The 22,966-nt window shown below is 42.3% G+C and overlaps 1 protein-coding gene across 9 annotated transcripts in view; it reads left to right on the forward strand.

Moving 5' to 3' along the window:
- MTUS1 (microtubule associated scaffold protein 1) overlaps positions 1–22,966 on the forward strand; it is a 118,431-nt gene that overhangs the window by 37,540 nt on the left and 57,925 nt on the right. For 8 of the 9 annotated variants that reach the window (XM_087814118.1, XM_087814124.1, XM_087814117.1 and 5 more), the window contains exon 3: positions 2,404–2,599. In XM_087814118.1, coding sequence (XP_087670244.1) covers positions 2,404–2,599 — 196 coding nt within the window. Of the gene's footprint in view, positions 1–2,403; positions 2,600–19,427; positions 19,590–22,966 lie in introns of all 9 variants that reach the window. The other variant, XM_016209018.2, reaches the window with a different exon arrangement.

Here is a 22,966-nt window from a genome sequence, read left to right on the forward strand (position 1 = left end):
TATTGAGTATTAGTGTTCCTTTGGATATAGTACTAAGCTAAAAGAACAGGTTATTTTACTGTTTTAGTATAATTAGTTATTTAAAGTTAAACATCTGATTGCTTTATATTTATAAGAAAAAGGTTTTTTTATGAACTTTAAGATGTATTGGACCACATTTAAGAAATGGCCGGGAGGTGCTGGTAACAGTATCAGTATCAACATAGAAACATGACCTGGTCTCTGTTGAGGGAGCAGCTCTGGGAAGTGGTGTCCTCTCCTGTGAGCAGGAGGGTTCTGGATTCTGATCACTAATGGGACTTGGGCCAGTCTTCTTTTGAGACTCCCAAGGTGATGTCTGGGGTCTCTTACAGCCCGAGCATATTGATTTCTGGTACATTAAATAAACAAGACCCATTTTATTCTTATATATTGAAAAAGCAGTATGTTTTCTATAGCAACTGTCAGATATCTCGGAGGGAGGGACTTTACAGTTCCATTTTAAACAAAAAAGAATTCATGCGCAGTTCAAGGATTCTGGAGTTGGACATGGTCTCAGATTGTAGCTCCATCATTTACTGGCAAAGGGACCTCAGGCAAGTTACTTAGTCTCTGTGAGGCTCAGTTTTTCTGTATGTAAAGGAGGGGATACAAATAACAGCTTCTGTTGTTGGAATTTACTCTCTGAGGAAGGCCCAGGCTCTCATTTCCTCAGTGTAGAACAGGAACATTTATTGGGTACCTACTTCATGCTATAGATGATGATGACTTTTGGGATATAGAAAAGAAAGATACAGCCCCTGGCCAATCCTAGTGTTTAGTGCCGTGGGTAATTTTAGAAGATAAACCAGAAGGGCAGTAAGTACTAAGCGGGGACTGTACATTGGCTGCTGTGCTGCAGGAGGCTGAATGGGACGGTGGCGATGGGGAGAGTTGTCAAGGAAGGCTTCTCAGGGAGATGCCGTGTCAGTTGCCAGCTGGAACTTAAAGGCAAGTGCGCACTGGAAGGGTATTCTGGGTGGAGGGAATAGCATGTACAAAGGTGAGGAAACAGGATATCCTCATTTAGGGGACTCCAGGCAGTGAGCATGGTGGGAACCAGGAGTGCAGAACCATAAGCAGTAAGCTGAAGATGATGTCAGGGGCCGACACGTCCAAAAGGACTTGGTGTGCCTTGTTAAGGAGACTTGGCTTTATCTGGAAAACAGAGGAAAGCTGCTGAACCTAATTTGGACTAAAATCAATAAAAACATATTTTTAAAAAAAATAAAAGCTATTTCTTGGTGCTTCTTTCTTCTTAAACCCATCTTTTTATATATATATTTTAAATATGTCTTTACTGATTTCAGAGAGAGGAAGGGAGAGAAAGAACAGAAACATCAATGATGAGAGAATCATTGATTGGCCGCCTCCTGCATGTCACCTACTGGGGGTGGGGTAGAACCTGTGACCCAGGCATATGCCCTGACCCGGAATCGAACTGCCATCTCCTGGATCATAGGTCGATGCTCAACCACGGAGCCACGGCAGCCGGGCTATATATATATTTTTAATCCTCACCGGAGGATATTTTTTCCATTGCTCTTAAGAGAGAGTGAAAGGGGGAGAGTGAAAGAGAAACATCATTGTAAGAGAGACACATTGGTTGGTTGCCTCCTGCATGCACTCCAACCGGGGCTGGGGATCGAGCCTACAACTGGGGTACATGCCCTTGGCCGGAATTCAACCTGGACCCTTCAGTCCTGGTATCTCTACTTAATCAAATTGTTCTTTTTTCTCACAGTTCTGAAAGCTAGGATGTCCTAGATCAAGGCACCAGCAGATTGTGTGTCTGGTGAGAGCCCACTGCCTCATAGAAAGCTGACTTCTCCCTGTCACCTCACAAGGCAGGAGGTGGAAGAGAGCGCTTTGGGGCCTCTTTTACAAGGGCACTAATCCCATTCATGAGGGTTCCACCCTCAAGACTTAATCACCTTTCAAAGGCCCCACATCCAAATACCATCATGCTGGGATTAGGCGTTCAAATTATGAATTTTGAGGGGTTGTAGGGGGCACACAAACACTCAATCTGTAGCAGTGTGTGTGTGTGTGTGTGTGTGTGTGTGTATAGAAAGACAGATAGATAATAGAGATTGATTTTAAGGAACTGGCTTATGCCCCATGACTGTGGGGGTTGACTAGTCTGAAACACGTAGGGAAGGTCGGGAGGGTGGAAATTCAAGGAAGATGTAACGTAGTCTTGAGTCTGAAATCTGCAGGCTAGAAACTCAATTTTATTAACCAGTGTCATCCCAATATTCAACAACAATAATAAAAAAGACCGCAACATAGAAACACATGGTTTTTTTCGTGTAGCTAACACTGCAAGGGAATAGTGTGGGGAAGGTGAGACCTGAACTGACATCCTAACCATGCTCTTCACAGGGTTCTGCTTCAAAAACTGCAGCCCCCGCAGGGAGAAGCACACCCAAGCCCGACTCTGCCAGTTTGAGGATAACACCTGGTCCAAAAGCCAAAGTGGGGCCGCCTGGTTCCTGCTTGAGGTGTAACAGCAACAGCAGAACGCTCAGTTCTGATCGGACCTTATCTTATCAGAGGATCCGGCGTGTGTCCAGCTCTGGTAAGCATGAAATCAGTCAGCTGTGCCTTATAGCAGTTTATGCATTATTCTGATGTAAAATGAGGCGTGGCAGAAAGCAGAAAGGCAGGTTTTGGTTTTATAACGAATGCTTCTGTCACTGAAGCATTTACCTTCTGTGGGCTAGCATCTTACCCAGGGAAGGTAGAAGTCGAGGACACAGCCCTTATCTTTGTAAAGGCTCATTGGGAGAGAGATATGTGCACAAACTCACAAGCTATTCAGAAGCATACATACAGTCTGCTCCCTGTTAAATATGAACCATTTTATTTTTACATTTTCAAAAAATGGTTAGGTGCATAATTACACAGGTGTTATATGCTAAATTTATAATGTGCCTTCACCACGTGTGAGGAGATTAGTTTTTTTCTTGAATTTTACTAAAAGATGTATTAGAAATTTTCAGGGACATAGGAGTGACTAAAAAGTTAAACTTTTCTAATAGGAACTTTAATTAGAAGTAGTAGTTTTGAAATCATAGTTAGTTTATGAAATTTGAGAGCTTCAAGAGGAGCTGTTAAGTGTCTTACTAAATCTGGCAGATGGACAGATTTCTCTCTGCTACAAATCAGGACAGGAAATAGAAAGTTGGCCTCTTTCACAGGGACTAAGACAAAAAGCCACTGAAAATACTCTGCAGGGAACACCCTTTATTTTAATAGGTAGAACCTTGAGCAAATGAAAGGCACGTTAGAAAGATTTAGAGGTTTCCTTATAAAAATAGTGACTACTATTGAATGCTCTTAAAAAACAAAAGTGCCTCTAGCGTTGTGTGTCCACACATGTGAGAACATTTTACAGAAACTGACAAACCATCCGTATCCCAGAGCATCTCTGTGCGTCTCCACACCTTGGTGTTGGTTGGCTTTATTTCCCAGTCCTGATATGAAGCCTCGGGTGTGAGAAGCCTATAACATGCAGAAGGGTTTTGAGGGTGACTTATTTAGAGGTACGCCAGGCTGGCATCAGGGGCCTGAGGTTCTGAGGCAGACGCCCAGGACCAGGTGTGGGTGGAGGGGATTAGTAGTGCGTTGATCCTTTGGGAGAAAAGAGGAGAGAAGCTACAGCCGTTCCAAGAAGCACTGAGCCTGAATTTGGGTATTGCCAGTTGGGGCGTCGAGGCATAGTGAGATCAGAGCTCACTGTTGTTTGCTGCCAGATAAGGCTCATGTGTTTGCCAGAGCATGGGAGCTCCCTTCTTGCTTGGATGTCAGGAGTGCCTGTGGCTTGGTGGCCCGAGAGCCACGGCCACTGGCAGCCTGGCCTGTAGTGAGGAGCCCTGTGTTCCAGTGTCTTTCTGGCACCAAGGAGCTGCCTGGGCAAGTCTGTTACTCTCCCTGGCCTTCGGCCTTCACCTCTGTGACTTGTGAGGGTTTGAGAATGTAAGGCCCCATCAACTTTTGTAGTCATCTTTCTAGCAGCAATTTGGAGCTCACCTAATTTTCTGAGTTGTGGCTACTGTTGCACCACTGGATGCTCAAATCCTAGAAAACCTGATGTGCACATACTTTTAAGAAATGTGACCAATACCCAGGATATACAGGGGTGGGCAGAAGTAGGTTAATAATAATAATAAATAATACTATAAGAATAAACTCTGTGTTTTGCATACTCACACTGTAAATCCACTTTTGCCCACCCCTATATTTTAAAAGATGGGATCCTTTTATGCAGGAGATAGGTTCCATCAAAGAGTGAATCATTTCTGAGTCTCTTTACTGTGTACTGCGTAATGTCATGCCATAAGGAGAGAAAAAGAGGTCTGTGTAGTCTTAATAAAAAGACGGGGAAGTTTATTAAGCTTTTATTAACCTGTACAAACACACTTGATAACTAAGTTATGCATTCAGTGTTTTCAGTCTGAGTTAAAAGCTAAATTATATTCTACCTGGTGGTTTTCCATATATAAATGGAAAAATAAATTGAAGTAGCCAGAAGCTCTATGGGTTTGTGTTGAAAGACTGACTTGATTATGCTGTATTATGTTTTTGAAAAGGTAACAGCAACGAGCTTGTTTGGATGCTCACAGTAAATGGAGAGGTGTTTGTTGTAGCGGACGGGAAACTTAATCTCCCCAGAGTTAAAAGTAGAACAGAAGTCAAGGAGCAGAAACAATGTGCCCTCAGATCACGGAGAGCATGTTGCCATTACTGTACAATGACTGTTTGTGTATTAGAAAATTGAAACCAAATGGACATCCTCTGTACTCGTACACAGTTACTGCCCTGAAAGGTAAGCGGCAGGAATGTTCCAGCCGGCCTGGGTTTTCAATAAATCCTTTCAGGGGACTAAGGAGAAAACCAGGCCTGGAGTTCAAATAGCCTCTTTCCTGAAGCTGTACAGTGAGTGTGAGAAAGAGCTGTACTTAAGCCCGATGGAGCTCTTCCGTTGCTCAAAACCTGGAAATTTATATGAAACTAGATTATGTGGGATTATACAGAACCAATCCAAAGTACCCTTTGCTTCTTTGGGGTCTGTGTGTGTTTTAACCATTCAAATAAGATGAGATGGGGGAGAAATGACAAATATAGTGCCGATAGCAGCTCACACTTATTAAATGCTTACCAAGTTTCAGGCTCTGTCTTAATCATTTCTCCTACAAATTCATTTAACCCTCCCCACAGTTTTGTGAGGCTTGCGCCCATTTTACAGATGAGAAAACCATCATGGAGAAGTTAAACAGTTCGTCACGGTTATACAGCTAGAAAGGGGCAGAGGCGGGACTCAGCCCAAGCAGTGGGTCCGCGTCCATGCTCTTAACCTTCACACTGTGGTCTAAAGAAGCGCTGTTAGGATGACCATGGGTTTTGGTCATTAGAAATCTTTTCCTCAGCTGAATGATTTAGATGCTGCGGCATTTCTCTTTTCAGGCCCTTGGCTTAAAATCTAATCCATTCACCGTGATGTAAATGATTTTGCATGGCTGTTGCAAATTAATGTTGATTAGTAGGTACCTCATGATCGATTCAGGCATCCTCAGGGGTCACCACTTTCAGGGGCAATGCCAGTTCCTACCAGGTTGTAGATGACAAATGTGTGTGTTCCTTCAGAGAGACGTGTAACTGCCCTTCCAGTGAGCAGCCTGAGTCAGGCAGAATGCACTACCTTCCCTGTGGATGGATCCTTTATCCTGCCCTGGGAGGGCAATTGCATGTTTATGCAGCCACCACAGAACGCCCCAAGGGGTGTGTAGGGGTGTGGAAAAGGCCTCTGGGTGTTCTAGGGCTTTGGGGGGAAGAAGAATGTTCAGGGACTGGCCTGATTATATCAGAGCCTAAAGAAAGGCCTCATGAAAGAGCTGGTCTTTCCTTTTGTTCTAGAGAAAGAGAAATAACATTTCAAAAGAGTACCCGTTTGTTTTAATTCAGTTTATGGTGGGTTAATAAGACAAATTCCTCTCAGACCAGGAGTGCATCCCAGACTTGCAATGACTTGCCTATCCCGTAGGTTTCTCTTCTTTCACGCTAAGTTGGTTCCCTTAGTTGCTTTTGTAAGCTGGTTTTTGTGTATTTAGTGTTAAAGGGAATTGAAAATCTTTTCAATTTATTTTATATCACTTTAGTCTTTTCCAGGCAAGGGTTTGAGAAAGAGAGCAAGCAAAATTATGAGACGTTTATTTGCATGCTTGCACAATTTCTTTATTAAAAACCAGAAATTATCACCTCGTACGTACTCTAAAAACTAACTTTAATGTGTTGCTCATAGATATTTCTGTATTTGTATGTAATTAAAACATTTCTTAAAGAATATATCTCAAGCTTTCTTTCCATAAAATATAATAGTAGTGATGAGTTTTGAGTGCTAATGAGGTGCCAAGCCCAATTCTAAGCTTTGTAAATGCATAATTTTATTTAATTCTTACAGCTCTTGAGTTTAGATACTGTGATCATCCCTGCTCCGCAAATGAAGAATTTGAGGTTTTGAAAGCTTAAGTAGTTCGCCAGTGTTACCCAGTTAATAACTGGTGGGGACAGGAAACAGACCAGGCGGTCTGGTCCTGAGGTCTCTGCTCTTAACCTCTGTTACACACACGCAGAGTCCTGCACGCCCCCTCGTTCCCTGAACAAGCAGCTATTGAGCGCCTGGTGTGCTGGGAGCTGCTGGAAGTGCAGGGGCCGGGAGTGCACAGAAGAGACGCATTCTTGCCCTTGTGATACTTGAATTCTACCTAGTAAGGCGAGTCAGAACATAAACCAATACGATGTTCAGTATGTGAGATGGTGATAAGTGATCAGAAAGACGAGGCACTGAAGGGAGTTCGATTTTTAAGTAGGGTAGTCAAGGAAGGCCTCACTGAGCAGGTGACGTTTGAGCCAACGCTCGGAGGAGGGGAAGGAGGGAAGCATTTGGACATCACATGGAAGGACTTTTCAGGCACAGGGAACAGCAGGTGCAAAGTGGAGATGAGGCGGTATGGGCGGTGCTTGTGGGATCCTCAGATGCCCAGCATGTGTGGTGGGGCTGGGGAATGGGGAGGAGGCCTGCCAAGCAGCACCTTGTAGGCACATGGCAGACAGGTGTGCTCTCTTCTCCTCTGTACTAACGTCATCACTGTAAATTCTTGACCATTTCGCAAGCATTCTTACAATCTTCTCACTTGGCAAGTAATTCTGGGGACGGTTGCTTTATGGAATGACTCAAACTATGCTTACTGTGCCATTTGCAGTCTTTCTTACTTTCCCGTTCAAGAAATGTTTTGAGTGCCTACTGTGTGCTGGTCGGTCAACTAGATTCTGAGGGTGCGAACACAGTTAATGCCCTTTTAGCGAGCTCACTAGCTGGAGGGTGAGGTGAAAAGGGGTGTTTAAGCACATCATTTGCATGCAAACTCTTCATTCTTCAAACCCCAGCTGAACTGTCCAGGCCTCTGTGGTACTTTGCAATTATTATTCTGTATTGTAATTATTTTCTTACATATCTGTCTTCTACAAAACAGTGAGATTGGTAAGGATGGAGTTCAGGTCTTAGTTATTTTTATATTTCCCAGTCCTCAATACAACAGGTGTTTAAAAATGTTGTCTGACTTGAATTGAGTGGAGACTTGTATAAAGTACTGTGTGTTCACAGTAAAGGGAACACCACTGACTCAGCCTAAGGGAAGGCTGGAGAAGAGCTGTGACGTTTGAACTGGCCTTGGAATGTTCCTATAGGAGTTTGCCGGGCATGAAAGGTTGCTGGCATTCCCGGGGGTGCAAACACAGAGTTAGGAAAGGATCTGGTGTGTTTGGGGAGTCGTCATGCCTTGAGCAGACCGTGTGTTGGGGTAAGTGATAGATGAGCCCCAAGGGAGGTTAAGGCAGATCAGTTCTAGTGGCCTGAACACAGACTTATAAGAATCATACCTGTATTCGGGAATCGAAAGCAGAGTAAAAATGTTTTGGAGGAAGAGGGTGTGGTAGGCTCTGTTGGCAGTGAATAGTCTTAAGTGTCTCTCAGCTTGCTTGTTCCAGTGGCCATGAAGGCGAAGAGGGGTTTTCTAGTAGAGTAGCAAGAAGAGGTGGTCAGGAGCATGGTGGTTTTGTCTGAGTCCTGTTCCGTTGCAGAGACTAAAGACTGGGAAGCAACTCAAAGGGCTGTGTGCATGTTTGAGGTTTAAGACAGAAGGAATGTGCAGAGGGTAAGGACGCCTCTGGGGAAAGAGCCGATGAAGACCGGAGCGACAGGGATGGCCCCCAGCCAGGCGGTGGAAGCATGGGAATGCACCCAGTGCACAGGTAAGTGAAGGAGGGAATGCAGGAAGCTCGCAGACTTAGATCCACTTGGAGATTAAACAGTGGTTTTCACAGTCAAGATTCAGAGTAGCAGCTGTGGATAATGGGCTGGGCAGCTTCTTTCTCGTATTTTCCAGCTCACTTTGATGAGGTTAGGTGATTTCTTTCAAGGGAGTCTGTGCAAATGCTATTGATATGCTTACTTTTTGTAGTCTTCTGAAAGGAAATGAACTTAAGATGATCAATTTTGAGTCTCAACGACCTCATTGTTCAAAGTAGCTCTGCTCAAGAACCCGGGCTTCTAGTGGGCCACGGGGCTCCCCATGTGCCTTCCCCATTCTCGTCAGGACTTCTCAGGGTGAATGCCGGGTGAGCTCACTCACAACCAGACAAATCCATTTGCTGGTGAACAACGTATGAAGACCCTTGCTCTTTGCACGGTAGCTCGGGAAAGGATGCAGCCCCTCTGAATCTTCCGTTTATTACACCCGTAGGTGCGGGACACATGTTCCCAGGTCTGTGACTAAAGGAGTTATTTTTGTTTAATCTCCACGTAAAGCAGCAGACATCTTGTGAACACACTTGCAGAGGCAGGTACTGACATTATCGCTGTGAATGCTGTGCTTCTAGCCATTCAAGTCATCGTGAGAACCTTGCTCTGTGGATGTTCTTGCTGCTCTGTCAAATCACGGCCCTCTTGAGACTCGCTGTGTTTTTGCTGTGACTCACTTGTACTGTTGTGACTTTGTCTTTCGAGTTTTCTCTTGAATTTAAGCAAATAGTGATGGTTATGCAGAGAGCAGCTTCTTGTACCCTACTTCATAATATTGCCTTGGCCAGCTCAAGAATGTGGAATACTAAAGTCACGTTTTGCAATATATAAATGTCGAGTTACTGAAATGCTGTGTTCTGGAAGGTAATTCACTCACCTAACAGTTTGAGAGTGTATACTGTGCAGGTTATACTGTGGACCCTGAGGAATGGTAAGGTGGGTAAGACATGGTTCTTGCCCTCAAGGTATTATCAGCCAGATAGGGGAAATGATGAGTTTGGCCCTCGTTACATATTTTCTTATAATAAAAAAACAAAAAAAAACCAAAAAACTATACGATTTCTGACGACAGTAGGTTCCCAATACCAAAGTTTAAATTCTTTCTTGCTATAATATAGACAATTCTATAACATAATTAGAGGCATACCCTTAAAGACAAGGACTGACTTTGGCTTAGTGTTGATGTTTTTCTGCTGTTTAATTTTTGCCACTGAGATCCCAGAAATAAAGTAGAAGTGAAGGGGCAGTTAGGGTTCAGAGTATCGAATGTGAAGTTTGAGGACGTCAGACCACTTGGTGCATGGGACGACGCTCAGTCCACTGAGCCACACCGGCCAGGGCAGTAACATGATTTTAAATGGCTGTATAATAATTTATCATCTGAACATGCTATGATTTATTTCTTCAGACTTCTTTAAACATTGGGTTGTTTCCAGTATTTTTTAGTATATTAATCAGCTCTACTCAGAAGATCTTTGTAATAAGTACATAAGTTGATCAGGTAAATATCTGGGATACATTCCTTTTGGTGGAATCAGAGGGTGTAGCATTCTGAAGCTTTTGATACATGTGGCCAAATTGCCCTTCGGGAACAGCATACAAGTCTGTGCTCCTACTCTGAGTGTGTGAGGGTTTCCCAACACCTAATATAAGAATTTTGACATTTCTAACACTTTTGCCAAATATTCACTGTTTAGAATATCAGGAACTCAGTTATAGAGATACTAAGTTGAGATGAGTAATAGATATAGAAGTGAAGGTATAGAGTAGAAAGCTGGATGTACAGGTCTAGAGTACATAGGAGAAATCTGGTCTAGGGAGATAAATTTGGGATTTGTCAACAGTTACATGGTATTTAAAGCCAGTAGACTGGATGAAATCTCCAAGAGAGTAAGTGTAGAAAGAGAACATGTCAGGGCACCACTGGGGACCTCCCTGGAGTACTACAAAATCCCTCTGGGTACTCCTAAGTTTTAAAGGGCTAGCGAGATGAGAAGGAATTACAAAGGCGACCAAGAAGGAACAGCCAGGAAGGTAGGCGGGAAGTCAGTCAAGGGTGGTGTTCTGGAGCCAAGGAAAGGAAGTGTTTCAAGGAGAAAGAAGAAATGAGCTGTACCAAATGCTGTTGACAGGGGAATATGGTAATTAAGAACACAATTTGCCTTTTTAAAAATTATACTGTTCAATTACAGTCGACATTCATAGTTTCAGGTGTACAGCATAGTGGTTATACAATCATATTTTACAAAGTGATCCCCCCAATATTTTCAGTATCCGCCTGGCACCATACACAGTTATTACAATATTATTGACTAGATTCCCTGTGCTGTACTTTACATCCCCTTGACTATTTTGTAGCTACCAGTCTGTACTTCTTAATCCCTTCACCTTTTTCACCTAGTCCCCCAACCCGCCTCCTCTCTGGCAACCATCAGTCTGTTCTCTGTATCTATGAGTCTGTTTCTGTTTTGTTTGTTCATTTATTTTGCTCTTTAGATTCCACGTGTGAGTGAAATCATACAGCATTTGTCGTTCCCTGTCTGACTTATTTCACTCAGCACAATACCCTCTAGGTCCGTCCATGGTGTCGCAGACGGTAAGATTTCATTAAGGTCACTGTTTGGTTTAAACCAGAAGGTTGCGTATATATTTAACAGGAAGTTGAGAGGTAGGCATTTCCCGATTTGATGATTCAGTAATGTCATCTTTCTGTCCTTCCACACCTCCTGCCTCAGCATGTCGCTTTTCAGTTAAAATATGGTCGCTGAGAGTTCCAGGTGTAAGGCCTCCTGCTGCTGTGTCCGGAGGCGGAGGGCGAAGGACAGCGCCCGGCCCAGAGCTTGCTCCTGGCATGCCTGTCTACACTCATCCGGGAGGAGAGAGCTTATTCAGCGCCTTGGCCCCTGGTGCTCTTATCTTTAGGTCTTACTGGCACGGGGCGGATCACATGGTCCCCCCTCACTTGAAGAAAGGTGGGGGACACAAGTGTTTGGGTTGTTAGACCTTCCTGTAGAATGGGAGCAATGGGAATGGGGAGTAGGAATGACAGTTGGGGAGCCAGGACAGATGTTAGATACAGTCAGGTTAATTTAAAACAAAAAGTGTATTGACTATTTTTATTTACCCTTTTGCTTGGAATTTTTGCTCACTTGTATTTTGGGGCATATGATTCTTGTTTGTTGGTTTGGGCTTGTCTGTTGTCCTTTGTCCTATATTTTACCCTGTGCCTTTTTATTTCGTATGTGGTGGTTTTTAAAAATTTTCCATTTTTATATTATCAAGTACATCTTTTCCCTTGATGTTTGTTTTTATACTTAACAAGACCTCTACCGAAAAGGAAGATTGGTCTATATTTAATTGTTAAGGCTAATTTGTATGGTTTTGTTTTAACCCCTTTTTAGCTCAATTTTAATTTTTTTTGATGGTAGTTAATATTTATATGTCACTATGTACCAGGTGCTGTTCTAAGCATTTTAAAAATATAAACTCATTTAACTCTCACGGGAACTTATGAAGTATAAGGTTCAGAGGTTCAGAGAGGTTAATAACCTGCCCACAACCAGTTCATGGTGGACCTGGGTTTAATCCCAGGCAGCCTGACTCTAGATTTTTGACTTTTAACTACTATACCACACTGCTTCTCCAATTTTCACCTTTTAAAATTCAGGTAAGATTCAGGTATCTCAATACCACAAATATCTTCACTGATTTGAAATACCTCCCTTATCATATTTTGAACTTTTATATTCCTGAGACTTATATACCAGTTTATTAATCTGTCAGTGTAATTTTATGCCAGTAATAAACTTTTACTATTTTATAATATTCTCTAATAAACTAGTAGCACAAGTTCTTTCACCTAATTAAAAAAAAATTTATTGTGGTAAGATATACATTACGTAAAATTTCCCATGTTAACCATTTTTAAGTGTACAGTTCAGTGGTATTTAAGTACAGCCACATGGTTGTTTTTCTAAGCTGGCTGCGCAGTATTTTAGCTGTAAATCCAGCCTGTGGCTAGAAGCAAGGGCGATCTGCTGCTTGTCAGAGGGCCACATCTCCCCTCTCCCCTAAGTGCAGCCACATTGTTGTATAACCATCACCTCCAGGATCTTTGGTCTTCCCGGCTGAACCTCTTTATGCATCGAACACTAACGCCCCTTCTCCCTTTCTTTCAGCCCCTGACAACCACAGCTCTACTTTCTGGCTCTATGAATTTGACTACTCTAGGTACATCATATAAGAGGAATCAAACAATATTGTCCTTTGGTGACTGGCTTATTTCACTAATCATAATACCTTCCAGGTTCTTTCATATTGTAGCATATGTGAGAATTTCCTTTCCTCTTAAGGCTGATTAAAATGTCATTGTATGTATGTACCACCTTTTGTCTATCCATTCATCTGTCACTGGACACTTGGGTTGCTCCTACATTTTGGCTAATGAGACATAGGTATACAAATATGTCTTGAAGATCCTACTTCCAGTTCTTTGGGGTATATGACCAGAATGGAATTGCTGGTAGTTCCCCAGAAGTGGATCATATGGTAGTTCCATTTTTAATTTTTTGAGAAACCACCCTACCATTTTCCACAGCAGCTGCACCATTTTACTTTTCTACCAGCAAAGCACAGAGTTCCAGTGTCTTCAAATCCTCACTGACACTTGTTATTTTCTGTTTTGTATTATAATGGCCATCCTAATAGGTGTGAAGTGGTATCTTATTGTGGTTTTGATTTACATTTCCCTAATGACTAATGATGTTGCGCATCTCTTCATATACTTGTTGGCCAGTGACATTAACCAAAGAACTTATATGCATTTATGCATGGCCCACGGACACAGACAATAATAGTGCAGTGAAGGCCATGAAGGCCTGGGTGGGGCTGGAGCCTGGCAGAGGCGGGGAAGGGGAGGGGGGACATCTATGATACCCTCAACAATAAAAAAAATTTAGCCTGGCCAGGTGCAGCTTGGTGGTTGAGCATTGACCTAGGATCCAGAAGATCGTCATTCGATTCCCGGTCAGGGCACATGCTCGGGTTGCGGGCTCAATCCCCATTTGGGGGCTTGCAGGCGGCAGCCGATCAATGACGACTCTCATCATTGATGTTTCTATCTCTTTCCCTCTCCCTTCCTCTCTGAAATCAATCAAAACATTAAAAAGAAATAAATAAAAATTAAAAAACATTTAAAAAATCCTCCCAAATCCTCCTTTAAAAACAATCACATGTAGATTTTGATTGGAATAGCATTCAATTAATATATTAATTCAGGGAAGAAGTAACATGTGTGTTCACTTACACAAATATTTTATGCTCCTCAGTTTTGTAATTTCTCTTTAATCTAGACTTTTTGATGATTTATTTATGGAAATAGTGTATGTTGCTAAAGTAAAGGATCGTTTAAAAAATGTTTCCTGGTACATTGACAAACTGTTGATTGTTGTATAGTATTTATTTAGTAAGCATAGTACCAGGTTTATTTAAATAGTACTTAGACAGTAATACTCTATCACTGAAGATAAATTTTTAACATCTACATTAGTGTTAATGAGAGAATTTGGTCCTTTTGGGTTGAGAGTAAACTTGCAGCCACAGTTTTGAGTTTGTATAATTTATTTCTCCCACCTGTTATTATTTTTTCATCCCTTTGGGTAGACTTAATTTAATTTATAATCATAATTCCTAGTTACTGTAGATAATTATGCCCAAGGTCACTTCCACTATATAGTTGTGTTTAAAGAAGCCAAGATGTCATTATAGCTATAAACATATTCTCATTTTTTCTTGTATTTGAACGATCTCTGTTTATTTGGCATTTTCTGGTTCTGACTCTAGTAGTTAGTGGCTCTGCCACTTGCATGCCTTATTAATATTTATTATATTTTATATAACAATATAACACTTTATATTTTAAACGACATATATAGTAATAGGCCGTTTATATATTGCTGACCTCAGCAATCTCCTTTTTAGTGTGTAGTTAAAATCTGCACTGCCACTCGCCCTGGCAGGTGCGTTGGCCTCTGAAGCGGTCTCCCAATTTCAGCCCTTCCCTGCAGTCCCTGCTGCACTCAGCCCCCACGTGACCAGGTTCTGATGCACATGCTAAGAGCTACAGCGCCCCTGCCTCCCCATCTTCCCTCCACACCCCGCCGCCCACAAGTAAGCCTCAAGCGTTTAGCCTGGAAGTTAGTGCCATGTTTACCTACCTGCTGCCAACTGCAGACTACCCTCCTCTGCATTTTCACTTTCTTCCCCAGGACACCTACCTGTGCTCCTCCTACTAAGCAATGCAAGTCACAGAACAAAATATTTTAATGTGATGAGAGGCAGTGTATTCTCTAGCATATAATTCTTATTGAAAACATTTGGTATGATTCCTAGTAAGATGCCAGGTGTTCCTAGCACCCCATACATTTGTGCTTTGCCATTACTTACCTTACATTAGTTACCTTGCTATGTAAGCAAGTAATACTTGTGTAACACAATCCCATATGTGAATCCATTGTCCAGGTTTTTATTAAGATGATCTGTGTCTTCTAATGCAGGTAATACAGTAGTCAAGTTTTTTTAAAAAAAATAATTAAAACCTCTTCATAACCCATGAATTTTATCAAATGTAAAAAGCAGCAAGTCATTTTTTTAGTGCCGAATAGCCTCGTGAAAAATATACTCATGCTGAATTCATTCTTGTCTCGTGGAGAGTTCAGAGATGGGAACTTGCTTTGACTGGTAGATGTTTCTGTGGTTTTGGAAACCTCTCACATTACTCTGTGTTTTGTGAGCAGTGTGGGACCCACCTTCTTTCCCAGGCCTTTCCTTAAAGAATGGGGGAGGCCAAATTGGAGCTGGGAGATTGCACTGCTTACCTGTGAAGGCCCTGGAGCTTTCTCTTAGACAATGAGTCATTTGTAAGTGTCCGAACAAAGGAGAACCACGCAGGGGTCCATTGTTTAGCTTTAGTTTCCCGTCCTAGGAAACACACCATTATGGTATCATAAAGAATTTTGCAGTAGTAAAGGGACTGTTTTCATCATGGACATGTGAAAACATCAACTTGAGGCATTGGTTTCTTCAGGTTTTCTCAGTAAAATTAAAAGAATTAACGAATACCTAATGTTACAGATGCATAGGAATCAAAATAATTATTAGAATCTACTTACATTAAGTATTCATCCAATTTATGCTTTCTTGGTTTCTTTATCTGTTTTGTCTTGAGCATCTTTTATCTGATTAAGTATTTGACCCCATTGACTTTAATAATATTTACTCATTTTTGTTATAAAAATATGCTGATTGTAATAAGGAAATCCACGTGGAGGAACATGTCAGTTCATGGAGTCCCCGTTCCTGCTTCTTCCCTTCTCTTTTCCTCCATGTCCAACTGGACTCTGTCCCATAACAGTCCCATAAAATTCTGGTATATCCTGGAATTTTTCAATACATAGATAAGTATAAACTTAAAGAGCATGATAATATTAACAGCACCCTTTTTTTCACTTACTAAAGCTTTCTATTGGATTTTTAGTTTTACAAGGTATTCCTTAATGGGTTTTTGTTTTTGATGAGTACTGTGCATTTAGTGGGGTTTTCCAAGGTGGCTGTCCGAGTAAACTGCTTGTTTGGTGAAGGTATGTTTCAGATCCAGTGGACTCTGTGTTACCATCTAAGGCAGAGTGCAAATGTTATTCCTTCCACACTTTCCCTAGACAGGAGATGGTTGGGCTTGGGGTAAGCTGGCTTCTGGTGCCAGGCCGTGTGTTGGAATCAGAGAGGGTACAGCTCTGTAGTAATTCTGAGGCACGCTGAGGACCTATGATGCCTTCAGAAACAATGCTATGAAACACTCCTCTCTGAAAAATATGTTGATTTTCTAAACTTGTTGAGTCTTGATTGCATGTGGCTGTGGCCCAGAAATTCTCCTGCGTAACTTGCCCAACCTTGTTTATTGGTTTCGATGATACGACTCATCAGAACAATTTTGTTTAAAGGGCAGCAATTTGGTAAATTTATATTCTGAAGAACTGTTTTTCTATACTTCCAAAAGCAAGTAAAACTTGCGGCTAACTGTAAATTTTAAAAAATCAAATGGGTATTTGAACGTCTATTACTTGCTAATCATCATAAGGAATGAAAAGAAAAATGTCTCCTTTTATTTAGTTAATAGACTGAAGAGCCTATTAATATTAACAAAGGACAAATAAACTTGGTTAAGTGTTTAATGCTTCAATATAAATGATGAGAAAAGACATTATCAGCATTTATTTACTCTTGCCTTTAAAAGAAATTTTAATAGCTTTCTTACTATCATCATTATAATTCTACATTTATTTTTTTCCAGCTTGATTGGGGTGTAATTGACAAAGTTGTGAGATACGTAAAGTTTACATTTTGGTGATTGTATGTATGTATACGTTATGGAGGGGTTCCCACCATCAAATTAACGCATCCACTTCACATAGTTTCTTTTTCTTTTCTTTATTTGTGTGAGAACATTGGAGCTCTGCTCTTTTAGCAGATTTCAATTATATAATACAGCGTTATCAGCCTCAGTCCCCATGTTTTACATTAGTGCCTCAGACATTACTCCATTGAAAGTTTGTACCCTTTACCTCTCCCTGTTTCCCCCACCTTACTCTTGGCCTGAAAAAGAAAAATTAATTAATTCAGCAAACATTTATTAAGTCTCACTCTATGCCGCACACTTTGCTAGGCCCGAGGGACAGCATGGAGTAAGGTGCTCTTCCTGTTCTCAGGGACTGTAGAGACTAGTCCAGAGGCATATTGAAGCAGGTGCTGTGATAGAAGCAAGGGCCCGAACGAGCATCCAGGGAGGGGTGGCCCACCGCACACCGGGAGGGTGTCCTGGAAGGAAGGGCTTTGCAAAGAGGTCCTGATTCTCAGCTGTGCTGCTGGTACTTAAGGTGTATTTGAATCACCGGGGTTCTTGTTAAAACGGAGATTGTGATTCATAGATCTTGGGGTGGGGCTGCCAACGAGTGGCAGCGATTTAAAGGAACCATCTGTTGACTTTGTACACACCCGACAATTCAGAGGGCTAGACGGAAAGGAGGCCATTTCATCCACAAGGATGGTCTTGAACAGAAGAATAGCGTACAGAGGCCCAGAGAGATGAAAATGAGGCCTGCGGAGAGGGATGGAGCCTGGCATTGGGGAGAAGTTGGTAGGAATGGGCCCTGTGGCTGCCCTTCATGCCTTTACGATTGAATTTTTGGTGAGAGGACTGAAAATAGCATCCTGTAGATGATGGGGAAAGGGCGGTTTTAGGTCGGGTCCTGACCTTACTTTTCCTGTTCAGGAGACCCCCATGGTGGGGCTGGGAAGGATGGAAGGCAAGACCTATATGGTGTCTAATGCAGCTGTTCAGGCAAAATATAAGGGGGTCAGGAAGGATTTGTAGGACTTGGACTGGGAGGAAGAAAACCTCTTTGAGAAGAAACGATGTTCCTAGTGAATTAGAACCCTGACACCCTGGTGTCAGAGAGAAAAGCACGTTGACTGGAGCAGGAAGCATGTCCATATAGAAGAATAGCACAGGGGTGAGGCTGGGGACAGGTAGAACTGTAATTTGGGTCACTTTAAGTGCCACAGCCCCCCGAGGTTAAGCTCCTTTTTCTCTATTAAGATTCGATTTTTGGAGGTGAAGTCACTGGGACAAAGTAAGGAGCATTACTTTGCAGCCAAATACTTTCCTCACGGCACCATCAGTAATATGTGACACTATCATTTTCATCTAAGGTCTTTTCAATTCATTACAGTCTTCAGTGATGCGATAGTTTTAGCCCAGGGAGACTTGGTGCTAGAGTGTGGTAATCTGGCGCGGGGCGGTGGGGGGTTTTGGGGGGAGGTGATTCCAATGTTCGGAGGCTGGGGAAAAGGGAAAACTATATTTCGATTAGCCTAAGTAGGTAGGTTATCTAACTGTCCAAGTTGAAAGATTCAGCAAGGAACTGAAAATGCGAGTGGCACTGGGGTTCAGCAGGAGGATCGGGCTGCAGGTGGGAATTTGAGATTCATCCCTATAGGGCAGGGTTAAAGTGAGTAAAACAGACTCTGCAAGAGACACGGGTAGGAAGAGAGTTGAGTCAAGGCTCGGACTTGGAAATGTCCACACTCAGGCAGCCAGTGTGAGACGGTGGGACTTCAGAGATGCCAGGGAACGTGAAGCACAGAGATTTTGTTGATAAGCAGAAACGCGTTTGCTGCGAGAAAGAGAAGTTGGAGTAGAGATCCTTTAAGTTTGGCAAATAAGGAGTGAAGAGCACCACCTGGTGTTAGACTTAGGTATTTTTTAAGTGAAGTTTTTTTTCTCATTGAATTGATTTCCCCCCCTTCGTGTGTGATTTATTTATTTATTTATTTATTTATTTATTTATTTATTTATAAATATATCTTTATTGATTTCAGAGAGAGGAAAGGAGAGGGGGAGAGAGAGAGAGAAACATCAATGATGAGAGAGTCATTGATCGGCTGCAGACCGCTACCCGGGCATGTGCCCTGACCGGGAATCGAACCCTAATCGCCTGGATCCTAGATCGACGCTCAACTGCTGAGCCATGCCTGGCTGTGCTGTGTGGTTGTTTTAAATTTTTCATCTTTTTTTTTGTAATATGGCAGCCTGGTGCGTGAACGGTAGCCTGGTGGGTGAATGGGCTCATTTTCAATCAGCAGCATGGGGGGAAGTCCTACCAGTTTGTTTTGTTTATGCTTTGATTTTCACTTTGCCAAAAGCTTGTCCCCCATGGCTCCTTCCGATCTCTCACTGTATCACAGAGGACACGAGTTCATTACTTGCGGTTACTGGTTACAGCCGCCCCACTTGCCTCACCATCTTCCCTGCGCTTCTGCTTCTAATACATAAAAAAATAAGTGAGTCTAGGCGAAGACTCCGTTCCGACGTGATAGGATTCTGAATATTCGTTTTACGTTTTCGCTCAGTCGTTAGTGCAGGAGTTTGAGTTGACAAGCTTAAAACTTTTGAAATGAATGACAGTAGAAACTTTTTTTTTTAACCCTCAAGGAAAAGCTACCTCTTTGAAAACTGCGCAGCCGTCGTGGGTGAACTTGCCGAGACCACTCCCTAAATCCAACGGGTCCTTGAAAGGCTCCGCGCTCCGCAGGGCAGGAAGCCCCGCCTCTGCCTCCAGCGCCCACAGTGACCTGAACACTTACGGCAGTAACTGTGAGTCGGCGTAGGTCACCCTTTGGGAGCTGTTGGAACTGTAGTTATGTGAAAAATGAGTGCGCTGGAAGTAATTAAAAGAGTTTTTGATTCTGTGATTTAGGGGAACTTATGCATACTGCCTCTTCTTTCCCCCACTTTTTTTTTTTTTTTTGCTTTTTGCTCTGAAAGTTTGGCAGGAAAAACATTCTTTCATTGACATTCACTTTTGACAAATGTGCTACGAAACACTGAAATATTTGTGTTGAAGGCCCCTGGAATTATTATTTATTTATTTTTGCATGAAGGATTCTAAAGGGTGTCTTTGGAATGGATAGTGCTTTTAGGTTTGTTTAAGGAAAGAAAGCAATCTAGGGGCCATCGAATCCAGCTGAAAATCAGGCACAAGACAACTTCAGTTCCATTTATCTTGTAAAAGACCGAATTTTGTAGATGTGTGTTTTATAATCTTTGGATGCCAAGTTCAGTTTTATATTATATTATATTATATTATATTATATTATATTATATTATATTATATTATATTATATTATATTATATTATATTAATAGTATATTATAACTTCAAGCCTAATTTTAAGTAATTTAAATGCAGGAGAATATTTTTAAAGTTGATGGTTAATGTGAATTGTTTTATGTGTATAAAATGGGTGAATTAATTGAGCTCTCCCTTTTCATTCAAAAGAGGTATTTGGTCTAAGCACTTATTTGCTCATTTAAATTTTCTCACAAAATTAGTTAATTTGAACAATTTTGGAGTGCCAGCTGTGTGCAGGCATCATGACAGATGTAATGAGAGATACGGGTTATGAAAGAAATGGTCCTTTCTGAAAGGTAGTTGAGAAGAAAGAAGATATTTATGTAGAGGGATAACTAGAATACCAGATAAAACAAGATGTAAGGGTGTGGTGGGGAGGAGGGGACTTCTTTCTGCTCTAAGGAGGAATCGATTTCTTCTTCCTGGGGAGGAGACAGGGACACAGCAGAGTCGTGGTTAGTGAACCTTTTGGGCATGGAGCACTATTACATGGTTACCATACATTATTTCATTTTTCCCCCCTCTCAAATAACTTCTGCCGTTACTGACTTTATATGTAAGGTGACTCGGGCCCAGAGAGGCTGTCGCTGGCCCAGGGGCACTCAGCCAGCATGTGAACAGAACCGAGAACCGAGGCTGAGGCGCCGAGTGTGTGAGCGCATTTCCGAGAGCTCGCCTAGCAGGGTAGCTGGTCTTTCTTAGTAAGGAGCTGTCTACCGGGACTTTGGGGACCTGGCCTGTGTTACTTAAAATCAGGCAGGATCGTTGTCCGCTTATTGCCTGGGTTTTAAAGCGGTGGCACGATCAGTGGGGTTGGCACGGGGCAGATCATTATGCATTTGGAAAGGTAGTTCACACGTGTGCTATTTTCAGGCCATTTCCCTTGCAGCTTTCTCCGTGTGCAATGTGGATTTTAAAAACAAACGGCATCCGCAGCGTGCTCCCCGAGGACCCCGCGACGCTGGAATTCGTGTCCCTGGAAGCAGACACGGTCCGCGGTGTCACCACCCGGGCTTTTACCATTGACAGCCATGTTGACTCGGCCACCGTGTCAGCGCCGAGCCTGACACTCCTGAGGCTGCGAAGTGCTTTTGTCTGTTCCTTTTTGTCTTTTAACAAAGGGGTTTCCCCTCTCCCCACAGAGCCCGCCTGGTGGCGACGTGTCCCTGCTGCGGATTGAGCACTCGGTCCCTGAGTCTCTTTCTCAGCTTGATTTGCGAGCTGGCCCGGTGGGTTTTGTGTGGGCCTCGGACCTTGCAGACCCCCCTCCGTGCTCACTCACTGAGAGCGAGCATGAAGGGCGCGGGAGGGAACATGGCTGCGGCTTTTCCTGCCTGAGCGCCTCTGATCCTTTTAAATGACTGTACCAGGAGGATTCCGCAGTTGTACAGAAACGGATATTTCTTCCAACGTATTGATCAATTCTACACTCGCCCCACCGGCTGGCTCAGAGGGGCACTATGATGCTACTTTACTGACGCTGCTGGTGCTGGGATCCTACAGCCTTTGTGTGGCTCCTTTGTTAGCCACGTTTACCGGGAACAGAAGTACGTCGATGGTTTCTGGTTTGATTCTTCTTTGTAAGCATGCTCTTAATTTTATTCAATAAATCGATGTAGCATCTTTTGATTGCTGTTTTTGAAGCTCATCATTTATGTTAATTGCAGCATTTCTCGGACATGCTTTAAGTTGTCAGTGATTCTATATAGAACTGACTGGTTGTATATTTTATGTGTTTCAGAGCTCAGTATAATTCAGCAGCATTGCCGATGCGGTTGGCACATGAAATGACTATTATCAAAGATTATTGGATGGTCTTGTTTCTGATTAAATAGCTAGTAGTTTTTGTGTATGAAGCTTATAGTTGTACGAGTGTAGAAAAATGCTTTCCTAGAATTAAAATGAAAACATCACATCTTTGGTTATTTTACTCATTATATCTAAAAATATTAAAGATGTGTGCTTTTTAAAGATTACCTTAAAACATGAGAAATCATTGTGAGCTGAGATTTTCCTATTTCTGATAGTGATGGATCATGTCAGGAAATAATCTTCTGGTCGGTGTCTTGGTTCTTACTGGGTTGAGCATTTGAACCCGTCTAAGGGGTGTTTTCTTGCTTTGTCTGCTCATTTCTTTGTGATGTGATAATGTTGGGAGCATCACTTCAGAACTCCTGAGATCACATCGAGCTGTTGCAAAATTAGCATCGGGTCCTCAGTACTTTGAGATCCTGTGGAAATAACATTACCAAGTCTTAAAGTGACTGAATCAAGATATATAAGACAGTGAATCTCTGTTATTTGGGTGATTTTAGCTGGTTTTTGGGTGTGTGTTTAAGCATAGAAAATTTTAAAGTTATGATACTAATTTTCCTTTTGGATATTAGCATGAAACATTGCACAGTCGCTTCTAGGTCAAATGTGCTCTTTTGTAGAGAGGTTAAATGTTATAAGCTCTTCCAGAACCAGATAGCTGAAGTCCAGTTTTTAAGATCATTGGATAAGAATATATTACGTTTTGCAGGTCTTGAACAGAGTGGAAGGTCTGAGGACATTGTGCCAATGTGGAAGGGAGTCTTTGGAGAGTGTATAGTTTCGCCACATTAGCAGATATGAAGTCCAGGGGCTTCCCTCTCCTTGCATTTTGGCCACAAAAAACGTGTTTGTTTTTGAGAGACAGCTGGTGAGAGGAAACAGGAGAGATGCACACCAAAGCTGTTTCCTCTCTCAGAAACAGAACAGCAGGCTGACTGCAGAGATGGAACATCCTTCCCCTTGACCCTCGCGGCCAACCCTGGCATAGATGCTGTGATTCGTAGAAAAGGTTCATTCAGCTCTGA

This window comes from Miniopterus natalensis, chromosome 2 (assembly GCF_054644295.1).
Source record: "Miniopterus natalensis isolate mMinNat1 chromosome 2, mMinNat1.hap1, whole genome shotgun sequence".
Lineage (NCBI taxonomy): Eukaryota > Metazoa > Chordata > Mammalia > Chiroptera > Miniopteridae > Miniopterus > Miniopterus natalensis.